This window comes from Melanotaenia boesemani, chromosome 22, assembly GCF_017639745.1.
Source record: "Melanotaenia boesemani isolate fMelBoe1 chromosome 22, fMelBoe1.pri, whole genome shotgun sequence".
NCBI lineage: Eukaryota > Metazoa > Chordata > Actinopteri > Atheriniformes > Melanotaeniidae > Melanotaenia > Melanotaenia boesemani.
Window position 1 is genome coordinate 12,693,791 of NC_055703.1, and position 19,099 is coordinate 12,712,889.

A 19,099-nucleotide genomic window follows, 5' to 3' on the forward strand; every position below is an offset into this window, starting at 1 on the left:
TAAGGTGGTGGTGGTGGTGGGTGGGGAATACTAAGGGCTTACTGTAGCATCTCTAAGTCTCTTGGGCAAGGGCGGGAAGGGATGATGTGTGGGTTTGCGTTCAATGTCTTATTTACAAAAGTGATTGTACTGTTTTGTATTGTTGTGTAGGAAAAGTGTTATGTATGCATATTTTCAATAAAGCATTCAGGGTTTTGAAAAAAATAAATAAATAAAAAAAAACAAGTGGCCCATGGGAGTTTGATGGGGCAGGAGCCTGTGCAGGTCCAATTCTTGGACACCCATCAGATATCCAGAAAACCCATCTCTCCAACTATAAATGTGCAGATCGTGTTATATTACTGACTTGGTGAGGCATGAGTTGGGGTCTTTGATGGGAAATCTTAGTTGAATCTTTGTTTTCAGTGACTTTTTTTTCTTCTAAATGTTAAGAGCCACATCATCTAGGAGGAGGCTGGCTTTGATGCCAGCGTGAGTAACAACAATTGCCAATAAAGTCTAGTTATTTTAAATACGTCTTGCTGTTGGCCATATATTTTGGTAAAGAAAAAAATAATTTTAAGGGGTGTGAGTGTAACCATATTTTTGAAACACAAAATGTTTAATGGTTTAACTGTAGGAATTTATTAAATTGGTAACCCTGCAAATCATTCTGCAATCGTTATGCCATCTGCAAGGTAGTTGCTTGCAGATGGCATAACTGGCTCTTCATGTGTCTTTGTGAATGAGAAATCCTAATGGTATACCACTTATGAAAAAAAGATAAATAAAAGACAAACATGGGGCACAAAATGCAAATTCAACTAAAGCCACACTTTTTTTTAGATATTTTGAAGCCCCGGATGTTAGTGGCATCAGACTTGGTGCACCTCCTTGTGGTTTCTTTTAGAAAAATATGTCTGAAGATGGAGCCAAAGAGAAAACAGAAACAAAAGTCCAATTTAATACATTTTCTATAATTAAAGAAGTAAATATGGGGAAAATACAACATATAAACCAACAGATTTTTAAATATTAAAATTACCAAATGTCAAATATTAAGCATAAATTAATGCAATCAATAATAAGTGTACATTTTCATTTTGATTATTTGCATAAAAACAAATTACTTTTTTGTTGTATGGTAGATTTCCTGAAATGTGATGTTTGAATACATACATTTGCCTTTCTTTCCCTGCTTTCATCAACCAAGCACCAATAAGCACAAGTCATTTGTTATTTTTGTCATATTGAATGCATGAATTTATCCAATAGAAGCCATGAAACTATAAAACCTTTAAATGTGATGGATAGTGCAAAGTTAAACAGCGCTGAAGAAACACTGATAGAACAAAGCAAGTTTTTCTCAATATCAGTGAAGTATAAAGTGTTTATGTATTAGTGATTAAAGGCAGGATCATCCTAAGTATATAACTGTTGCTAATAAATAATACTAGTATCATTGGTTTATAAATTTTGATTCACATTTTCCATTAGATGACCACTTTAAAAGTAATAATCAGTTGTTTAAAAATAAAAAAGGGCTCATTACCTTTTTCCTGGTTTGCGCCCCTGCAGTTTATTCGAATAAATAAATAAATGTATGCTTTATACTTGTTTTAAATTTGAGAACCAGAGGATACAGACAACCTGTGTTTACTGTAAGTGCAAGTTACAGGGCGTCTACAAGTAATTCTATAAATGTGTGATTGGAGCAGAGGTCCATGATAACTGACAATAATATAAGTTTGTTTTGCTCCGTCTGAAAAGGGAGGGGCATTAGGAGTGACGTCACTACGCACCGCCCCCTCTTTCCTTGACAGTCTGTACTCACCGACAGTCCGTCTCGTTGTTTCTTTAGCCGAAAATAGAGCACCATTGAGGGCAGCAGTTGACTGCCAACCGAGTTTCCACGGCAGTCATGGCGGCGCCGTTAGCCCACTTCGACGAGGACTGGCAGGACTTTAACGAATTCAAGCCGCCCTCTGAATCGACCGATCAGTTAGACCAACTGAACTCAAATGTGGGCGACGCGTCGGGCCTGGACGATTGGTCCGACCTGGACAACAGCTTCTCCGGCGAGATCTGCAGCTTCAAGTCGATGGAGGACCTCGTCAATGACTTCGATGAAAAGCTGACTGTGTGTTTTCGAAATTACAACACTACGACTGAAAACATAGCGCCCATTAAACCTATCACAGAGGAAAACTTCTTGAAAGACGACGAGTAAGTGTGAATTGTCGGCAAGATTTTAATTATGCTAAATTTTAATCTCTAGGCTAGCTAGCCACTTTAGCCTTACTAGCTAACCTCACCGTGATGTTACTCACTGGGGACTCTGAGCTTAGCTAGCTTCAATCACTGCTGTACAAAGTTTTATCTGGTTGGGTTCTGCGCAGTAAAGTATATTTTAAGTTAAATGGGTGGGAAAATGTATGTATATATATATATATATATATATATATATATATATATCGAGTCGTTATCACCGTTATGTGTTTTTGCTTTGTTTACCATTTCAAACCAAATAAAGTTGGCTTGGGGATACTTAACTGTTTTTCCTCACTGCTGCCTGATGCACTATATTATGTTTAATTAATGAAGTGTTTATTTAAGATCGCTGTTCGGAATCTTTATTTGCTACCTTTACAGCCCTTATTCTCTCAGTCAGGGGTCCTTAACAGTTGTATCTTGTTGGCCCTCAGATGCAACATCTATTACTGCACAGCACCCAGTCACATCACTCCCACAGCGAGCATAGATGTCACATTAACTAAAGAGATGGCAGCATGAATCACACGCTTCCTGCTCTTTGCATCTAACATTGTGACGCTGTTGGATCAGATCTCATGATGTGAGCAAGATGCAGACAAAACAGCTACTTTACTGGAATCCTAGACTTGGACTGTGCATATTTTTAGTATTTGTCATTTTTTTCATCCAGTAAATATAATGATTTGATATATAACTAAACTTTATTTAATGGTAAATCTGCACTGTTTGTGTGTCTGATGTGCAATTTTTAAAATAATAATATTAATAATAATATATAATAGTTGAGATGTTGAGACAAACAGAGGAAAAAGGGAATGAATAATTGGGGATCAGGTCAGTGAAGCCCAAAGAGGAATGCCAGGCTTAGTTTTTTTTTGGATGATCGCGCTTTTGCAGGACATGAAGAGCCTCTTAACAATTTGTCAAGCACAGTTATGGTTGAGAAGAAGTGCGGAATGACAAGGATGAAATGCATGTGTGTGTGCTTGTTTGTGGACTTCAGTTAAAAAGAGTAGAAAGGAAGCAAAACATTACACGTTACAGCATACACAGGCATTCCCATGTGTATAAGTTCAACATCTGCATAAATATATTCAAGTAAACCCAACAAATTGGTTGTGTTAAAGTAGAAATAAACAAATGAATCTCCTGAGGCAAGCCCTGTGTTCTTTTTTTTTAATGCAAATGTACCAAGTGAAATTGAAGCTACTCGTGTGTTTTGGCAAGCTCTCACGTGCCTGAGACACTGTTAACGCTTTGGGCTAAAACATTGTCTCCAGCCAGCTTTTGCCCTATTTAGAACAACCCAGCAGCTCAACAAGCAGTGCATGAACACTTCAGGGGGAAACATGCATGTTATATAAACATGAGCCCTTACATGTGTGTATGTGTATGTAAATTCAGAGCTACAGTGACACATGGGTTCACAGCATCCATCCTGTCCCTGTTGGGTCATTCAGAGCCAAGGGTACAAAAATTGGCCTGTGTGCCCACTGAGTCTTAAATCCAGAACAGACTTGATTTTCTTGCTTTTTTGGGGGGGGGATAAAAATGCCTTGCAGGACCACATGAATGAATTTGCCTTTAATTTTGAATAAAATGACTTTGAAATTCTCAGTATAATCTGTTGGGTTTTTACAAAATGAGCATCCAGTGGGAAGTACAGGCTCTGCCAATTTAAAAAGCTCTGCTAAGTAAATAAATGTGAATAATTACACGGATTGTACAGGAATTTTAATATCTGGAGACAAATCTTGTTATAAATATGGTGACTAATTTCCCGGCAAACTTATGTCCAGCAGACTCCACACCACCATCTGTTCGGCTCAAGTCCTCTGCCAACTTGTGTGCTGCAGAATGTTGTAAACATTCAGCAATCTGTTCCTAAACCAGCCAAGATGACCAGGAAACCTATGAAAATACTTAGAATAGTAGGGTCATCCGAAGTTTGTTACAAGCTTTGATCTAATGTAGCTGCATCACATATTTTATCTGTGAGCTCTGGATATGTGGTGTGTAATTTAAGAAGTTGTTGATTCAACAGTGGTTTTAGTGATGGAGCAGGACGGAAAGCTGCCTGCTAATGCTGTGTCACAGTGAAAGGAGAAGGAAGCAGGGTTTGTCTTATCTACAGCCAAAGACGGCTTTTCAGCAGCCCTCTGTCTTTGTCTCACAGCTTTGCTCTGTCTCTTCTTCATGCTTTCTTTCAGGGTGTGGAATGCTCTGACAAATAACTATGGCAATGTCATGCCTGTGGACTGGAAGACTTCCTACACTCGGTCTCTACACCTTCCCTCCCTCAAACTTACGGAGCATGAGGTATCACAGTGATTCACTCGCTTAGTCTGTTAAAGTAGTTATTCTATTCTATTTATTTTTATATTTTTATAGAGCACAGTTATTTTTTTTCCCTTTCCTGTAAAATATAGCGAGCAGCTCTAAAGATCCCAAGGTTATCAACTGTGTCAACACATAAAAAATTCCTATGGTGTTTGATCTCAGTCTTTAAACTGACACGAGTCTACACTGAGCACTTTGAAGCTCTGTTTTCAGTCTTCTTCACTTATTTTCTCTGAATCTCTGCACTTTCCTTCCCACCCTGGGGGAAAGAAGTTGGACAACCAGTCGTTGGATCTGTCAGACGATGATGAGGAGTTGAGGGAACAGCTGGATATGCACTCAATCATTGTCCCCTGCATTAACGACGAGCCGCTATTCACAGCTGAACAGGTAACCCTCTTACACACATACTCAGACTCTGCAGTGTTATGTTATGTAAACAGTTATTTAAACTTTTCAATCATTTTGATTTAAAAAGTATATAAAGTTTTTACTGAGACAGAATCGTGTTTTTTTTTATTTATTTATTTATTTTTTGGGGGGGGGGTGTCATAAGGTTATAGAAGAGATAGAAGAGATGATGCAGGAGTCACCAGACCCTGACGATGATGAGAGCCCCTCTCAGTCCGATTTGTCCATGCTCTCCCAAGACCTCCATGCTTTGAAGCGCTCTGGCTCTAATACAAGCTACGAGGAACGTGAGTAACCCTGCACATGTGCAGCAGAATGATTTTTTTTTCTAATTACCTTCTTGTGGTGTCTTTTAATGTCTGTGTGTACCATATCACAATTATCACAATCATGGAATGAGCTGAAATAGGGCATGCTGTCCAGTACAGGATGAAGCCACTATATGCACATGCACACACGTGATTAACATTCTTATGTAATGTGTAACAAATACGCACAGACAGTGAAATGTTATATAATCGATAGCTATACACTTTGGGGAGGATATTACCAGTGATCTCAATTACAGGTCTTGCCGTGTCCTACTCGTACCTCAGATTAATATGCAGCTTCCATTTGTCGTTAAAAACTATATTCATTGCTGCAATTTGTTGACTCTTTGAGCCACATCAGTGTAATTTGTTTTGGTGGCTCTTCCCTCTATGCTCTGTTCTGTCCTCTGTCTTCTCTACTTAATCTCTTTCCATTTGATAAGAATTCCAGTAAAATTAAAGTTGTGTTGGGGAGGATCAAGCACTGACTGGTGAGGTTTGTGTTATTCAGTGAATTGACAGTTCCTCAACAGTTTTGTTTAAATCTGATTATAATCTGTGTCTCTTAATGAGTTACTTGGTGTAATTTACAGCGGATTCATCCATTGTTAAGGACAGCACAGGTCTTTTAGCACAGCTTTGTCAATATCTTTCACAAGGGTACCTGGTGCATTTCAGGCAGACCTTTTTCCATTCATGTAGCTACATATCTTGGTGTTTCTAGAAGGATACTCCATCTCTTGCATGATTTAACCAGATTTAGCCAATTCACGTATTTAGCAGTGTTGGACTCTCTCAACTCAAAAAGGTATGGATGAATTTTTTTATTCAGTTTTCAGGAACTCTCAGAAATGGAAGAAAGGAACAAGTGATTAAATATTGGGGGTGGTTCGTATCACCGCCTGGATCCAGGAATTTTTTTAAAGGATTCTTTACTATGGGGAGATAGGGATAATTTTGCCATTAGAGCTTCTAACTAAAAAAAAAAAAGCCCACAATCTTGGGAAAAATAAAAATGACACTGGCTTGGCAGAGGTCTGCGCTCTGAGTGCTTCTGGTTTAGTACGGAAACTGTTTGTTAACTCGGTTATAATTCTATAATTAATCTCAACATATGTGCTTAACTGACAAGTTAACAATCTTGTTCAACGTGTTGGTAATCCGTGGCCGTGACTTAATATTGCGAGACCACATGATAACATACTCTATTGTGTGTCTATGTCATCATACAGGCTCAATAGTTTTGTGCTATAAAGTTTTAAAAATCAGCCAGTTTTCATTACAGCTGCTGTGTAAGAAACAGCCTCAACTGGCAACGCAGAGTTGATGGTACATTAAAATTGTGCAGTTTATGTCACCACTGTTTTATGTTCAAGCCATGTATGTATTCTCAGCCAGTTAGCCTGAAGCTTTTCTTTGGGCTGCTTGGTAAAGTTTCTGGCACCGGCGCTACCCAAAGACCTGAAGGATCTGGGTCATTACCGATCCTCCTTACCGCTGTTTTTCCCTTCAGATGCTGTAATGTTAGATGTACATTTTTAACCAGCAGTCCAGCTGGAAATCCAGTAGCAACATTTGGTTTACCAGTGGGAGCAACGCTTCTGCAGCAGAGGGAGCTCGAAGCTGAGAGGGAGCGCGCTGAATCTGTAGCAGAAGTCTTCCTTTCAGTTTTATCCCTCCGAAGCAAAAGTTCACTGCACATTATTACACACAGCTGTAATTGTATGTATAAATTTCCCGCATTATAAGAGCTGGGTGTGCGGGATTAGATTATATTATGCGCCATTCCCATCCCACAGTTAATTTCAGGTCCTGGCTATATTTGTTTTGAACACAATTATTCATTTCATACCGATGTAGAAATTCAAATGTCAACCAGCCAGCTTCAAATCTATCATTTCTTTTAGATGTAGACTAGCATACAAATTAGACATCTCCTAGTGGGTGTCACAACATTTAGTCAGAGTGATAGAAAGTCATACAGTACAAGATGATGCCGGAGACTTTTCTTTAGTTTAAATCACTTCAACTGTGTGACATTTAGTGCTTTGAATTAAATTTGCCTGGAAGGATTTATGTAAACAACATTCAGCATTGATCGCAGATGTTGTATCTCTAACCTGCACCATAATTTACTTTTTTGTTCCATTTAACTGATGCAAGAATCTAAACACAACTGACTGTTCATTACAGTTCTTCCCTTTATATTCTATTATCATCGCAGGGTTGCGTCAGATGTCCATGTCAGAGCTGACTGAGACTCTAGACGAAGTGGAGACAGCCATTCGCCGCTACAGTGAAGAGCTGATTCAGGCCCTAGCCCTGCGAGATGAGCTAGACTATGAAAAAGAGGTACTTTGAATTGACCACACTTGAGTTTGAAATTACATTAAAAACATTTTTTTTGAGTAAAGGAGCTCTTCAGAAGGCCAAACAACAATTTTTTATATATGTGATGTGGTGAGAACCGACAGCCAGTGAGACGGCAGCGAACTGCCAGCAGCTTTATTTTTACATTTTCCTTTGCCTCAGTGTCTTTGTGTCAGAGTAGTTTTGACTGACTCTAAAAATAAATTTCTCTGAGACTATTTTATGTACAAATAACATGATCTAAGATGATGATTTTGAGAAACTTCAAAGTTGAATTGAAGCTTTGTTTATGTGCAGGTGAAGAACAGCTTCATCTCGCTGCTGATTGAGGTGCAGAACAGACAAAAGGAACACCGCGAGCTGCTGCGAAAGAAGAAGAAAATCCGAAGTACGACCACAACAGGGCCCAACGGCCAGAGGACAGCCAGCACGCACATACCAGGCACAGTGAGTCATGCTGACACGCAGTGGGAGGCATAAAACCAAACATTCAAGTTTTGTGCATGATCATGTTAGAGAAGTGTAAACACAATTATGCACCAAAAACACAGATCCAGGTTGCATGAGCTGACAGATGATGCCACTTTTATACTTGCACTAAGGCTTTCTGCAAAGCCTCATTCCCTCTTCCTCTTGACATAGAAACCTCTTTACCTGTCATCAATCTCTTATTTTCCTCCTTCCTTTCGCTCCTTGTAGCTCCTCACTCTGGAGGAACTCTCCAATGTCATTCAAAATGGCCTCCGTCAAACTTTTGGCTACACAGGAGGGGACAAACAGGTGCCCCTGCTCTTTCTTTCCACTGCAGTTACATTCCTGTTCTTCTTTCTTTTCTCATCTTTTTTTCACTGGCATGTTAGTTTCCTGTTTTGCAGCCACCATCACTGTTATTTGGTGTCATTTGTTCACTCTGTCTGATTGTTGTTGCTGATTTTATTCTTTTTCTTCACTTCTGATGTCACTTTTATCCAGTAACTGTTTTCCTTTTAAACACCCATTATTATTTTACTGCATCTTCTGTTTCATAATCTTATTTTTTTTCCTTTGTTTGAAGCCAAGATGATGATGTTGTATAACTTCTGCTATCTTTTTACCAGCAGTTTCAAACATCCTATCAGTGATTTCCATGACCCTGACAGCATGTTTCATACTGACTTTTCTTTTACTTTTTCCCAACAAAAAGTTAAATGAGAGGATATAATTTCTTTAATATAATTAGATATTTTATGTTCTTTTTTTTTAGTACCTAACCACAGTAATCCCATATGAAAAGAAAGCTGGCTCGCCTTCTGTTGAAGACCTCCAGATCCTCACAAAGAGTGAGTTAGTCATCAACACAAATGCACTGAAACAAGCTAGCACTGAACCACACAGCAACACTGGATGCAGTAATCTGCCCTTTTTATTAGATCAGAGTGAAATATTCTGCCTGCGTGTGCAATATAATTTCAAAATGTAACAAGCTTCTCTGTCCTTGGCAGTCCTCCATGCCATGAGAGATGACAGTGAGAAGGTGCCTGCTCTCCTAACAGACTACATCCTCAAAGGTAAACACTGACTCATCAGTCCAATGACAAGCTTGACTTTTGTTTCATTACAGTCCAGTTTAGTAGAATATTCAATAAAAATGACCAATATTTAAGAATGAAGTAGTCTTTCTTAATAAACAGTCTGAATCTTTATTTTGATTCAATCATTAACTGAGTGTGCAGGGTGCCTGGTGATTGTTGACAAGAAGAACTCCCTTTTAAACTTCCAGCAGAACCAAACCCAGGAACCTGCCTCAACCAGTTTGCTGGAACAAAGACACAAACAATGTTACGTATACACTGATCAGCATTAACAGGAGAATTAACACGCCTCGTCTTGTAACAATACAAAGTTCTTCACATACATGGCCCCAGCAGGACACAAGCTATCTCTGATCTCTTGAGATGTTTCTAAGCAGGGTATGGGAGAACACAAGTGGCCCCTTGTAAAACCTTCTGGTTCAACAGCAGATAAGACAATATAAGAACATGTAAGCAAGTAGTCTGGATCATTTGCAGCTGCTGTGGACATGACCGAGAGATTGTCCTCTCTGCTGACCAGTATGCTGCTTTTAATTTGCTTTCCACTATCTAGACATGCATATTTGCATGCTGTGCTCTTATTGACACAATAAGGAGGAGGTTATAGCTGATTGGTGAACATATATATCAGCGGCGGTCAGATTTTCATACAAGACCAAGTAGAATCAAAAATCCATTTGGACAAAAGTGGAAACAGATGAAGATATTATGTTTCTGTGCGATAAACTGAGAGCAGTGAGTTGGCACCCCATCAGTGCAAAAAAGAAAACACTTCTTATTTTTAATGTGAGTCAGCTCCACTTCACGTTCACACCAACCCTCTCTGTTGCTGTAAAGAGGAAGAACAAATGTTTATCTGCCTTATATCTGACAGCACAAACATGTTTAAAGGGGAGATAAAATGCTTGTCACTCGCCACTGTTGACCTGTACCTTCCTTGTCTTTCGCCTGTGCTGCACTGTCGTTTGGGTAGCTCTGGTATGAGAGCGGTGGAACCTGAGGTTTGTGAGGTTAACAGATCATTCACCCTCAGCCTTCTATTCTGAGCTTTGTCAAACACCCCCTCCTCCTTTCTGTCTGCATAACATCACCTTTTAACCAGAAGAAGCAGCCTGTCCTCACTCAGTCTTGCTGTAGTGCTTATTGTGCTGTATAGTGTACGTGGCACACTACACCCACCCTGAAACGCACCAACACACTCGTGCATATAATTTGCCTTTACTACAAGTTTGCAGTAGCAGCGGTTCATGTGTTTGCTTCTCACCTGTAACTACTGCTTCCTCTTCTCTCACTGCTCTTTTATCCCTGTTGTAGTTGCTCTGCCATAACTCACAGCCCCCCCTTCATGTGTCACATGAGCATCAAAGCAGCATTTATCTCCAGCTACTGTGTTCTTGTCTCCACAGTTCTCTGTCCCACGTAAAGTCAGTGGCGAGACTTCTCCGGAGCCACCCGACAAGCCAGCAGAGGAGGGTTCTGGTAATTTGGAAATACCCAAAATAGTGGATTAAAATCCAGACCTTCCTTCCTTCCTCTTCAGTTTTCTCATCATAGACTTTTGTTCCTTGTGCTATTTTGTACTTTTCCACTGTTTTTAAGTTTTAAACTCTAGATATGATTCTTAGTCTGTATAGCTATATTTTCTCCATTTGTAATCTTTTACATTTTTTTAATGCTTGGAAGCTGCATCCCTTTAATTCTGACTTCATGATGATTTGTCCGTGGATGCCAGTAATCAGTGTTAGTCTGGACACCTCAGTGATTTGCCTGACTTGAAAGCATCAGGGAAACAACATGGTGCTTTTTCAGTTCTGTGGGCGCCATCAGCAGGCCTCGAGGGGATCTGCAGCCTAGTCTGTTTTGAATCTGTGTAGCTGTCTGGCAGGGGAAAAACATCCTGGCAGAATCTGTGAATCTCTAAGTGCCAGGCATGTTGTTATCAAGCATAAATCCTGTTTATTACTATTATTATTATGTTATTTTTTTTTTAAAGAAACTTTGATTTATTGCACATGACATTTTAGTTGCAAGACTTTTGCTTGCTAAGAATCAAAACCCCTTTAATTTAAACATCCAAAATCATTGGCTTCTGTTGTTGCATGTTTGTTTTGGGTTAAATGCTCAGTATAAGCTGTAAGTTGAATGTTTAAAATGAAATATTTTGTACGATTGAGAGAAATTGCACAGTTTTGAGAACTTTTTGTTATTTGAAAAAGGGACGAAAGTGATACGACTTTAGAAAGTGATGGCTGGATGAACAGACGTGTAAAGCATATTTTTGGATAAGAGATTTTTAGCAAGATTAGAGACTTTGTAATCATTTTGTAAATGTTGTCCATTGACTGCTGTGTCCTCAAATAATGACCCCAACCCTGACAACAGCATCACCTCCACATTAGTCATCATTTCATGAGCCTGCAGATACCTCCTGTTTCCTTATGGCATTAATAGAAAATCATTTGTTTGTATTGTTAGTTAGAAGGTGTTAAGTTTACTTCAGGTTTGATTATTGTGTATAAAACCATTTAGTTGTGGGTGTTTCTATCTGGTAGGTCTATGACTTTAATATTGTAGGGATCTTGTGGTAGCACTTTGTCAGTGATCTGGTCATGTAGTCGTTGGATACTACACAGTACATCTCATTAGATTAATGTTAGATCATTACCAGCATCAGAATGAAGGCATGTTGCCATGTTTCCCACATTAAGTATAAGAATTCAAACCACCTTAAAGGGACTCCACTGATTTTACATAAGAACTAATCAACCTGTAAAACTTTATCAGAGTAAAATTAACCATAATGATAATAACTGGGTGTCAGTCAAGAGTAGAAATTTATAAAGATAAAACTAGCATTGATTTAGGGTAACTGAAGTTGGGATATTTTTAAATATTTTCAAAGTGGGAGGTAGGCATTTTTAGAGGGGGCTCCAAATAGTTTCAAGAGAAAATATTAAGAAATGTTGTTAAAGACTTAATATAGCCTTCCTGTCATTGATTTTTTTTTATTAAAAATCTAGTAAAGCAATATAACAATTACGATTTTACTGGTTTTTGTTTTTAAATTTCATAAATTATTTGCATTAGTCAACATGATTAGTCGATCAGTTCAGAAAACCCAAAGATTAATCATACAAGCGTTTTTCTTTAGATTTGTGATTTATCTCCACTTGACACGTCAATGCGAGGCTGTAGATTTCCCTGTTATATCTAAATAAAATAGGTATTCTAACTAAATGTTGAAACATATGAAGTGAGACTTTGTCAACCAGAATAAAATCAATAAAGCACCTGTCTTAAAGGAAGTTCTGTAGCATATCACCGGAGCGCTCCTTTGTAGCTACCAGTTAATGCAAACTACCATTTAAATCACCAGCTGCAACAAGCGCAGCAGATCAGATCTAGTCCAGCTCTTAGGTGCATCATTAGTGTTGGTACTTTGATCTGATGGGTACCAACAATCCCATTTTTTTGTTTTTTGTTTTTTTTGTTTTTTTGTAGTAGCTACAGTTTACATGATTATTTTAAATTTAATCAACCATTTTCTCATGAGTAGCTTTACAAATATCGATCACGTCATGGTGAAACATGACTTCTCCTCAAACCCCTTGATTGTGTTACATAGTTTTGTTGTTAGGTGTAGCTCACGGTTTAATGGCTCAAGTGGAGGCTGCAGTATTATTTGCTCGGTGCAGCTTAATAGTGTTTAATAAGATGGCGAAAGTGGAAAGAATTTCCTCTTGGTTAGGAAGCGACAGCGAGACTCGTGTTAGGAGGAAATAAGTTGGAAATGGATGCGATAAATGTGAATGTTGGGGAAGATTGTACGAAGGACTGCTGCAATGGAAGAAGTCCATATTTTTTTAAAGCAAAGCAAAAGCTCATGATGCTATATTTAACTATTTATATGTGACTTGTTTCTGTCGTTGCCAGCTACGAAAACATTTACAACCCAGCATGTGCTGCATGCACTTTACTGCTGCAAAAACATTTCTATTGATTATCAATTTGTTTACAGACATGTTAGTATCACACTAAAGGGACAAGTGCATGTTGCAGTGAAACTTAAAAAAGCAGATTTAAGATTTAAACTGTAAATCTGAAAGCCTAGATCAAATGCTTGGATTAAATAAGTTTTGTACATCTATTACAGTACCAGTTTGTAACGGTTTTACAATGAAATGGCAGACAGCACCGAGGTCACTGAAGGATCTCAGGTCAGAACCTCATCTGGTCCTCTCAGCTAACATATCAGTATAACTCCAATTTAGAGATTTATATTTATACATGAGCAACAATGAAAAAGTAAGAGGTTGCCTTTATAAATGCCTGAAAAATATTTCTACATGTAATAAATTCATTTTGTTCTTAATGCAATAGAATCACCCCAGTTTTGGGGTTTTAAGTTTACTGTCTCACGTGGTACTGCAGTACATTAATTTATTCTGTAAATGTTTGTTTTGTAACAATGTTGTTGACTGTGATGGTACAAGTGTTATGTGCCCACATGATAATGCAACTCACTTCAAATAAAAGAATTACATATGTAAAGATGGATGCTGTTGATTTTCTTCTAAAACAGCATTGTGTGTCTTTTGTTTCTCTGTGATATCCATAATCCTGTAACAAATAGTATTCCAAAGACCTAGATCATTTATATTATATTACTTTATATTCGTTATAGTTTATTTAACTTTCATAAATGCATTATAATGAAATTGTGTCTTAACTTTGATCTTTTAACCAGACTGTTAGAGCGAACGTACAAGCTAAAGATTATTGTTGATGATGGATGAGTCTTATTTGAAGTAGAATCTGTTAGTATTAGAACTTGATTTACATCAGTTTCATGATTCGCGTCTAAAAGCAAGTTATTGGTATCATTAATAAATTTAAGTCATTTATTCTTAACGCAAAAAGTAACTAAATGTTTGGTCCATTACTTCTCCTCTTCAGTAATAACAGGTAGTGTGGTATTGTACATAACTGGAAAGCCTGATTAGTAACCTTTAAAACAAGGTATAACTTTTAAAAGTTGTGCTTATTTGGATTAAGTGACATGGCTCAATATGTGGGAAGAAAAAAAGGGCACTACCCCACACATTTAGCTGTGTTGCTCATTAAACAAAATTAAGACTACTACAAGTTAAACCTTGTAAAGGTGACTAATGGGATTTTCCATTGACACATAAAGAACTCCAACTGGTATAAAAGAGAAGAAATAATTAACCAAATGCAAATTTTTGTACTTTTTGTACTAAGTTTAATAAAAAATCTTAAAATACACTGCAAACTGAAGAGGCTACCTCTGATTATTTTGATGGCACTTGCAAGCTGCTGATTAAAGTGTTCATATGTTCACCAGACAAGAGCAAGTTCAAGGTTTTTGGCTCTCATTAGGAAAGAGCATAAAAAACTTTCCAGAGGTGAAAGGTTAAAAATGTTTGTAAAACCGACACAGAAATAAATTAATAAATGGAAAATATAGGAAATAAAAGGGTTAATATATTACTTTGTATCTTTGGTTTCTTTTGTCTTCAGTGTGTGCTGGTTTTAGTCCAACTGTGGTCTTTTAGACATTTCCTTTTTAGAGAGAAAGAGAAAAAAAATGTTCCTTGCAAAAGCAGCTGCTTCCTTCTTCATGTCAGAAAGACTGATCCCATCTAGCATTGTTCAAATAAAAAGAGCTTCACTTTTTCCTCTGACAGTCATCACAGTTATTCATGGATCACGCTGGGCTCTTATTCCTTTATTTTTCTTCTCAGCTGCTGCTTCTGACAACTCTTGCTCAGCTGCAGCTGATCAGGTCGACATGAGCGTGTGGCCTCGCTGTCGTTGTTCAGGATGTTTAACATCCAGGGCCAGTGTCCTGTCAGGATGAAAAGTTGCTGTCGGGTCACAGGTTGGTGTCGGTGAACATGGTGTGCTCCTTTCTGACGGTGCTGAAGCCTTTGATAGTGTCAACAAATTCCTCATCGTCCATGAACTATAGAGAGAGACAAAAAATTAATTTTTCATTTAAAACTGCAACCTGAAATTTTTAGTTAAGAGCTTTTGCAGGTTAAGATTTTATTTTATTTTTTCTTGTATCAATGCATTACCTCCACTTTGCCACATATAAATATGCTGGTATGTTGCTGTACGAACAAATATTTTTTTATGAATTTGCAAAATGTCATATTGGGGTTGTAGTTCATCTTTAGTGTGACTGTGGTTGCAGTTTGAATAGGTTCAGCACATGTTTCTGGGGTCTCACCATCCCACTGTCATGGCCTGAAACATTTGGGTCCCATACTTCATCATCTTCTGCCAGCGACTTCCCATCCATCACCTGGCTGACGCTGCGTCTCAGGGAATTCACACTGAGGATGCCCACTTCGTCCTGTTGAGGGGTTTCATCAGCAGGTTCACATTTAGCTGCCAGTACTTCCTGCAGAAGACAAAAAGCACAACATATGATTGAAAAGTACAGCAAAAAATGTATTTGTACGAGTTGATGAGGTGTTTTACCTCCATCTTCAAGGTGAAGCCTTTGAGGGTCACACTGTTAGAGAAGCTTGTTGTGTCAGGCACTGTGTCAAACTGAAAAGAAGAGAGTGAAAATCTAAAAGTGAATACGAGTACACATAGGAAATTTCCTTTTACAGTGAGCTGTGGACTTAAATGGCCTGGTTTATAAAATAGAAAGCACTTCTATTGTTTCAGCTCTGAACAGGGCCAGCCTGAGTCTATATGGAGCCCCTTACAGAATTTGCTTTCCATATGGGGCTTTCTGTATTGCAATAACTAACTAAGATACTAAGTGTCTTAGTTAGTTAGTGGTGTTAGTGGTAAGTTGTTGCTTAGTTTGCTTATAACTTGAGCCGGGTCTGGCTCTCAACATGGGTCAAAGGTTGAATGAAATAACCTTGTAGGAAGTTCAGAGAAAAAAAAATGCAGTCACACAAAAACAGGTCAAGAAAAGATGCTAAAATTCTAAAGAAATGTCAGAAAATGTCAGAAAGTCCGGATATTTTTCATGTGATGACTTTCTGGGGCGCTTAAGTAGAGCAGAGATGTTGGAAGTTTCTGCTTTGAGAAGTGAAATAGCTGCTGTAATAATGGCCTAGTTTCTACATTGCTATTGTTGATCAGATAATAAGGAACTGTGGGTAAAGAACCCCCTCACCAAAACCGAATTGCTGGGTGGGTAGACAGCCATGGGGCTTCTCTTCTGCATGGGGAGGGCCACCAGTGGAGGTCTCTCCCTGTTGAGTGGGGGTTTGTTCAGGGCCTGGTGCAACATGAAGAATCATTTTATCAGCTTTTTGTCCAACAAAAAAAAATATGGCAGAGAAGAGATTTGGAATCTTGTTTTTGCTGCTGTCTGATAATTAAGATGTTCATTTATTGGTATGTGATGTCACTTTTCATCATGGTGCACTCAAGCAAATTTATCCAGATGTTAATCAGACTTGACACACAATTACAGTCACAAAAGAACAAAAAAATAGCACTTTCTCTTACCTTATGAAGCATGACTCCTAACACAAAGGCGAGCAGCAGTAGGGCGATGCCTGCCATCACAGCAATGAACCACAGTTCCTGGACAATTTGCTGGCCTTTTAGACCCCCCTCTGCCCGATCACCACCACCCCCTCCACTTCCTCCTCCGGGAGGAGTGGGGCTTGGTGAATCTGTATCAGAAACACATGTCAAACTAGCATTTAATTACTAGAACATAGAAGGATAACAGCAGACATGTAAGATTCAAGTCTAACTAAAGGTTAACATTTATAGTAAAAAAAACAATCAATATAAACACAAAAAAGTATGATAAGGAGTTTCTAAAATGTTCTGAACAAAAAAAGAAAATGGGCACATAATAAGGGATACTGCTACAAAGAGGCTTAAAACAATTACAGAGACACACAGAATGACTACAAAGAACTGCAGAGTGGCATGAACAGCTACAAAGAGGCTCAAAATGCAAAATTTAAAATAGCAAAAATATCTTAAAATAGCTGAAAAGATCTTAGGAACAACAAGAAAGAGGCCAAAAGCAACACAGGTGGGCTTAAAATGACACAAAAATGTACATAAAAAATTATAAGAATGGAAAAATGGCTACAAATATACTCTACAACCACAAATACATCTAAAACATTCATTTTGTCCTGCTTCTCTATTAAAAAGAGTTTGGATGCCTTTTACAAGGACTCTGGTGGTTTATATGTCCAGTGAACATATTATTCATTTTAAACTTCTATAAATAGAGTAGCTATTACCTGACATTTCAAAATATATTAAACGTAAAAACACAACTATGCTAGTGTGTGCGTGACTATCGGTCCAAATGAACCAGTTGTACACTTTGGATGGCAAATATCCTCATTTGTAAAGAGGTCAGTTTCTGTTTGCAGAACATGCTGAGCATTTCCAACTGATCCGTCCGCCTTAAAACAGCTTTGTATTGTAAGACTTTGAAGGATTTATATTGGACAGATGCACATCTCAAATCGACCCTGAGAATGAAAGGGGATCACGTGCGCTTGTAGAAGAGATAACATTGTAACCGGAGACAAACTGGCTTGCATGGCCTAGTTTTTAGGAGTCACTTTAATTGTCTCCTTTAGATGTAGCTGCTGTGGACTGTCTTGTTACAAACTGACACAAGGGTGGAAAAGTGAATCAGGGGCTCGTGGAAGAAAACAGAAGAGACTCACCAGTACTTAGGTCCGTGTTTCGGCCTGTGGTAGGGGTGCTGGCAGCCCCTCACTGTGTGATACATCGAACAGAAGGCCAAAAACCTGCAGAGAGTTGAGGATCACACCTGTCGCTCCATCAATATTTTACACCTGATACTTTTACTTGCTGACCAGCTCCCTTCAACATTCCACTGAGGAGTCAAGATATGAAAGTATTAGATCACCATGTCCTGTTCCAGACCCTGCGGCTAAGATTTCCTAAAAAAGAGGAAAGGAGAAACTAAACATCTTGGGTTAGAGGTAGAGAGCCTCGAAGAAGCTGCATGAGCGTTCCTCTGTGCCTCTACAACTCCCATCAACCTTTGCTTTTCCTCAGCAGTGCCATGGTAACCGTCAGGTGTCAGATTTCAGTTTACCTGAAGAGCCAAGGTTGTAGCATATCACCCCTCTGATACTCCAGTGTCTGTGTCTGTGTATGTTCATATTCATATGAAGCAACTTACATATACATTTATATAAAAATACAATCTAAAATCTTAAACAACTTATTCCATTATTATTTAGCTGTTATTGGGAGAAAAGTGCCCGCTAGCAACTAAATATTAACTTAGCAGTAATTGTAAAAAAAAGCCATGCATATCGTGCTGCAGCCCTGACAAATGTTTGAGTTCAATGTTGCTGCAACTGCCATTTTTTCCACTAAGTGCTTCACATGTTTGTTCCAGTGTGAAGGTGATGCATCCTTAGGCTGTGGGTATCAAATCCTTTCTTTCTGTTGCAGCCAAAACCTTTTAAACAGCTTCAATAATACAAACATTGCTGCCTCGTTGTTATGAGTGACTCCTTCATTTACAATTTTGCTACTGACTGAATTGAAGGATGCTTTTTCAATAGGTGCCCAGGGCTTAAAGTCAAGTTTTAATGCTACATCTTCTCCTTGTAACAATGGGGAAATGTTTTCACTTGTTGTTGAGGGTCACCCTGATTATTTACTTACAGGCTCTCAAGTGACATCTTCACCTAATATGAGCTCCAAATATATTTGAGGATATCATGACCTCTGTGTTGTGAGTGTGGCGTCTTTGCAATATGCTGTAAAACCACATGGTGGCGCTAAGCAGCTGCAGCAGCTGTTTGCAGTGTTGTGAGACTGTGT

The 19,099-nt window shown here is 38.4% G+C and overlaps 2 protein-coding genes across 6 annotated transcripts; one reads left to right on the forward strand and one right to left on the reverse strand.

Annotated features, from left to right (window-relative positions):
- Window positions 1–1,795: 1,795 nt before the first annotated feature.
- LOC121633775 (fasciculation and elongation protein zeta-2-like) lies at window positions 1,796–12,026 on the forward strand. Of its 5 annotated transcripts, XM_041976018.1 has the most exons (11): window positions 1,797–2,205; window positions 4,464–4,572; window positions 4,864–4,983; window positions 5,150–5,291; window positions 7,540–7,667; window positions 7,983–8,132; window positions 8,385–8,465; window positions 8,929–9,004; window positions 9,167–9,232; window positions 10,230–10,257; window positions 10,663–12,026. In XM_041976018.1, the coding sequence occupies exons 1-10, from the start codon at window positions 1,901–1,903 to the stop codon at window positions 10,238–10,240; spliced, it is 1,188 nt and encodes a 395-aa protein (XP_041831952.1). In that variant the 5' UTR covers window positions 1,797–1,900; the 3' UTR covers window positions 10,241–10,257; window positions 10,663–12,026. The 5 variants fall into 5 exon arrangements, with proteins under 5 accessions (XP_041831951.1, XP_041831952.1, XP_041831950.1 ...); XM_041976017.1 differs by lacking the exon at window positions 10,230–10,257 and having other exon boundaries at window positions 1,796–2,205; window positions 4,867–4,983; XM_041976016.1 differs by lacking the exon at window positions 10,230–10,257.
- Window positions 12,027–14,419: 2,393 nt separating this feature from the next.
- On the reverse strand, window positions 14,420–18,301 carry si:ch211-57i17.5 (usherin). Its single transcript, XM_041976021.1, has 6 exons — window positions 17,962–18,301; window positions 16,763–16,932; window positions 16,425–16,529; window positions 15,767–15,838; window positions 15,513–15,686; window positions 14,420–15,242 (listed from the first exon to the last, which is right to left on the reverse strand). Exons 2-6 carry the CDS (start codon window positions 16,817–16,819, stop codon window positions 15,153–15,155), a joined length of 498 nt encoding a protein of 165 aa, XP_041831955.1. The 5' UTR covers window positions 16,820–16,932; window positions 17,962–18,301; the 3' UTR covers window positions 14,420–15,152.
- Window positions 18,302–19,099: the final 798 nt, after the last annotated feature.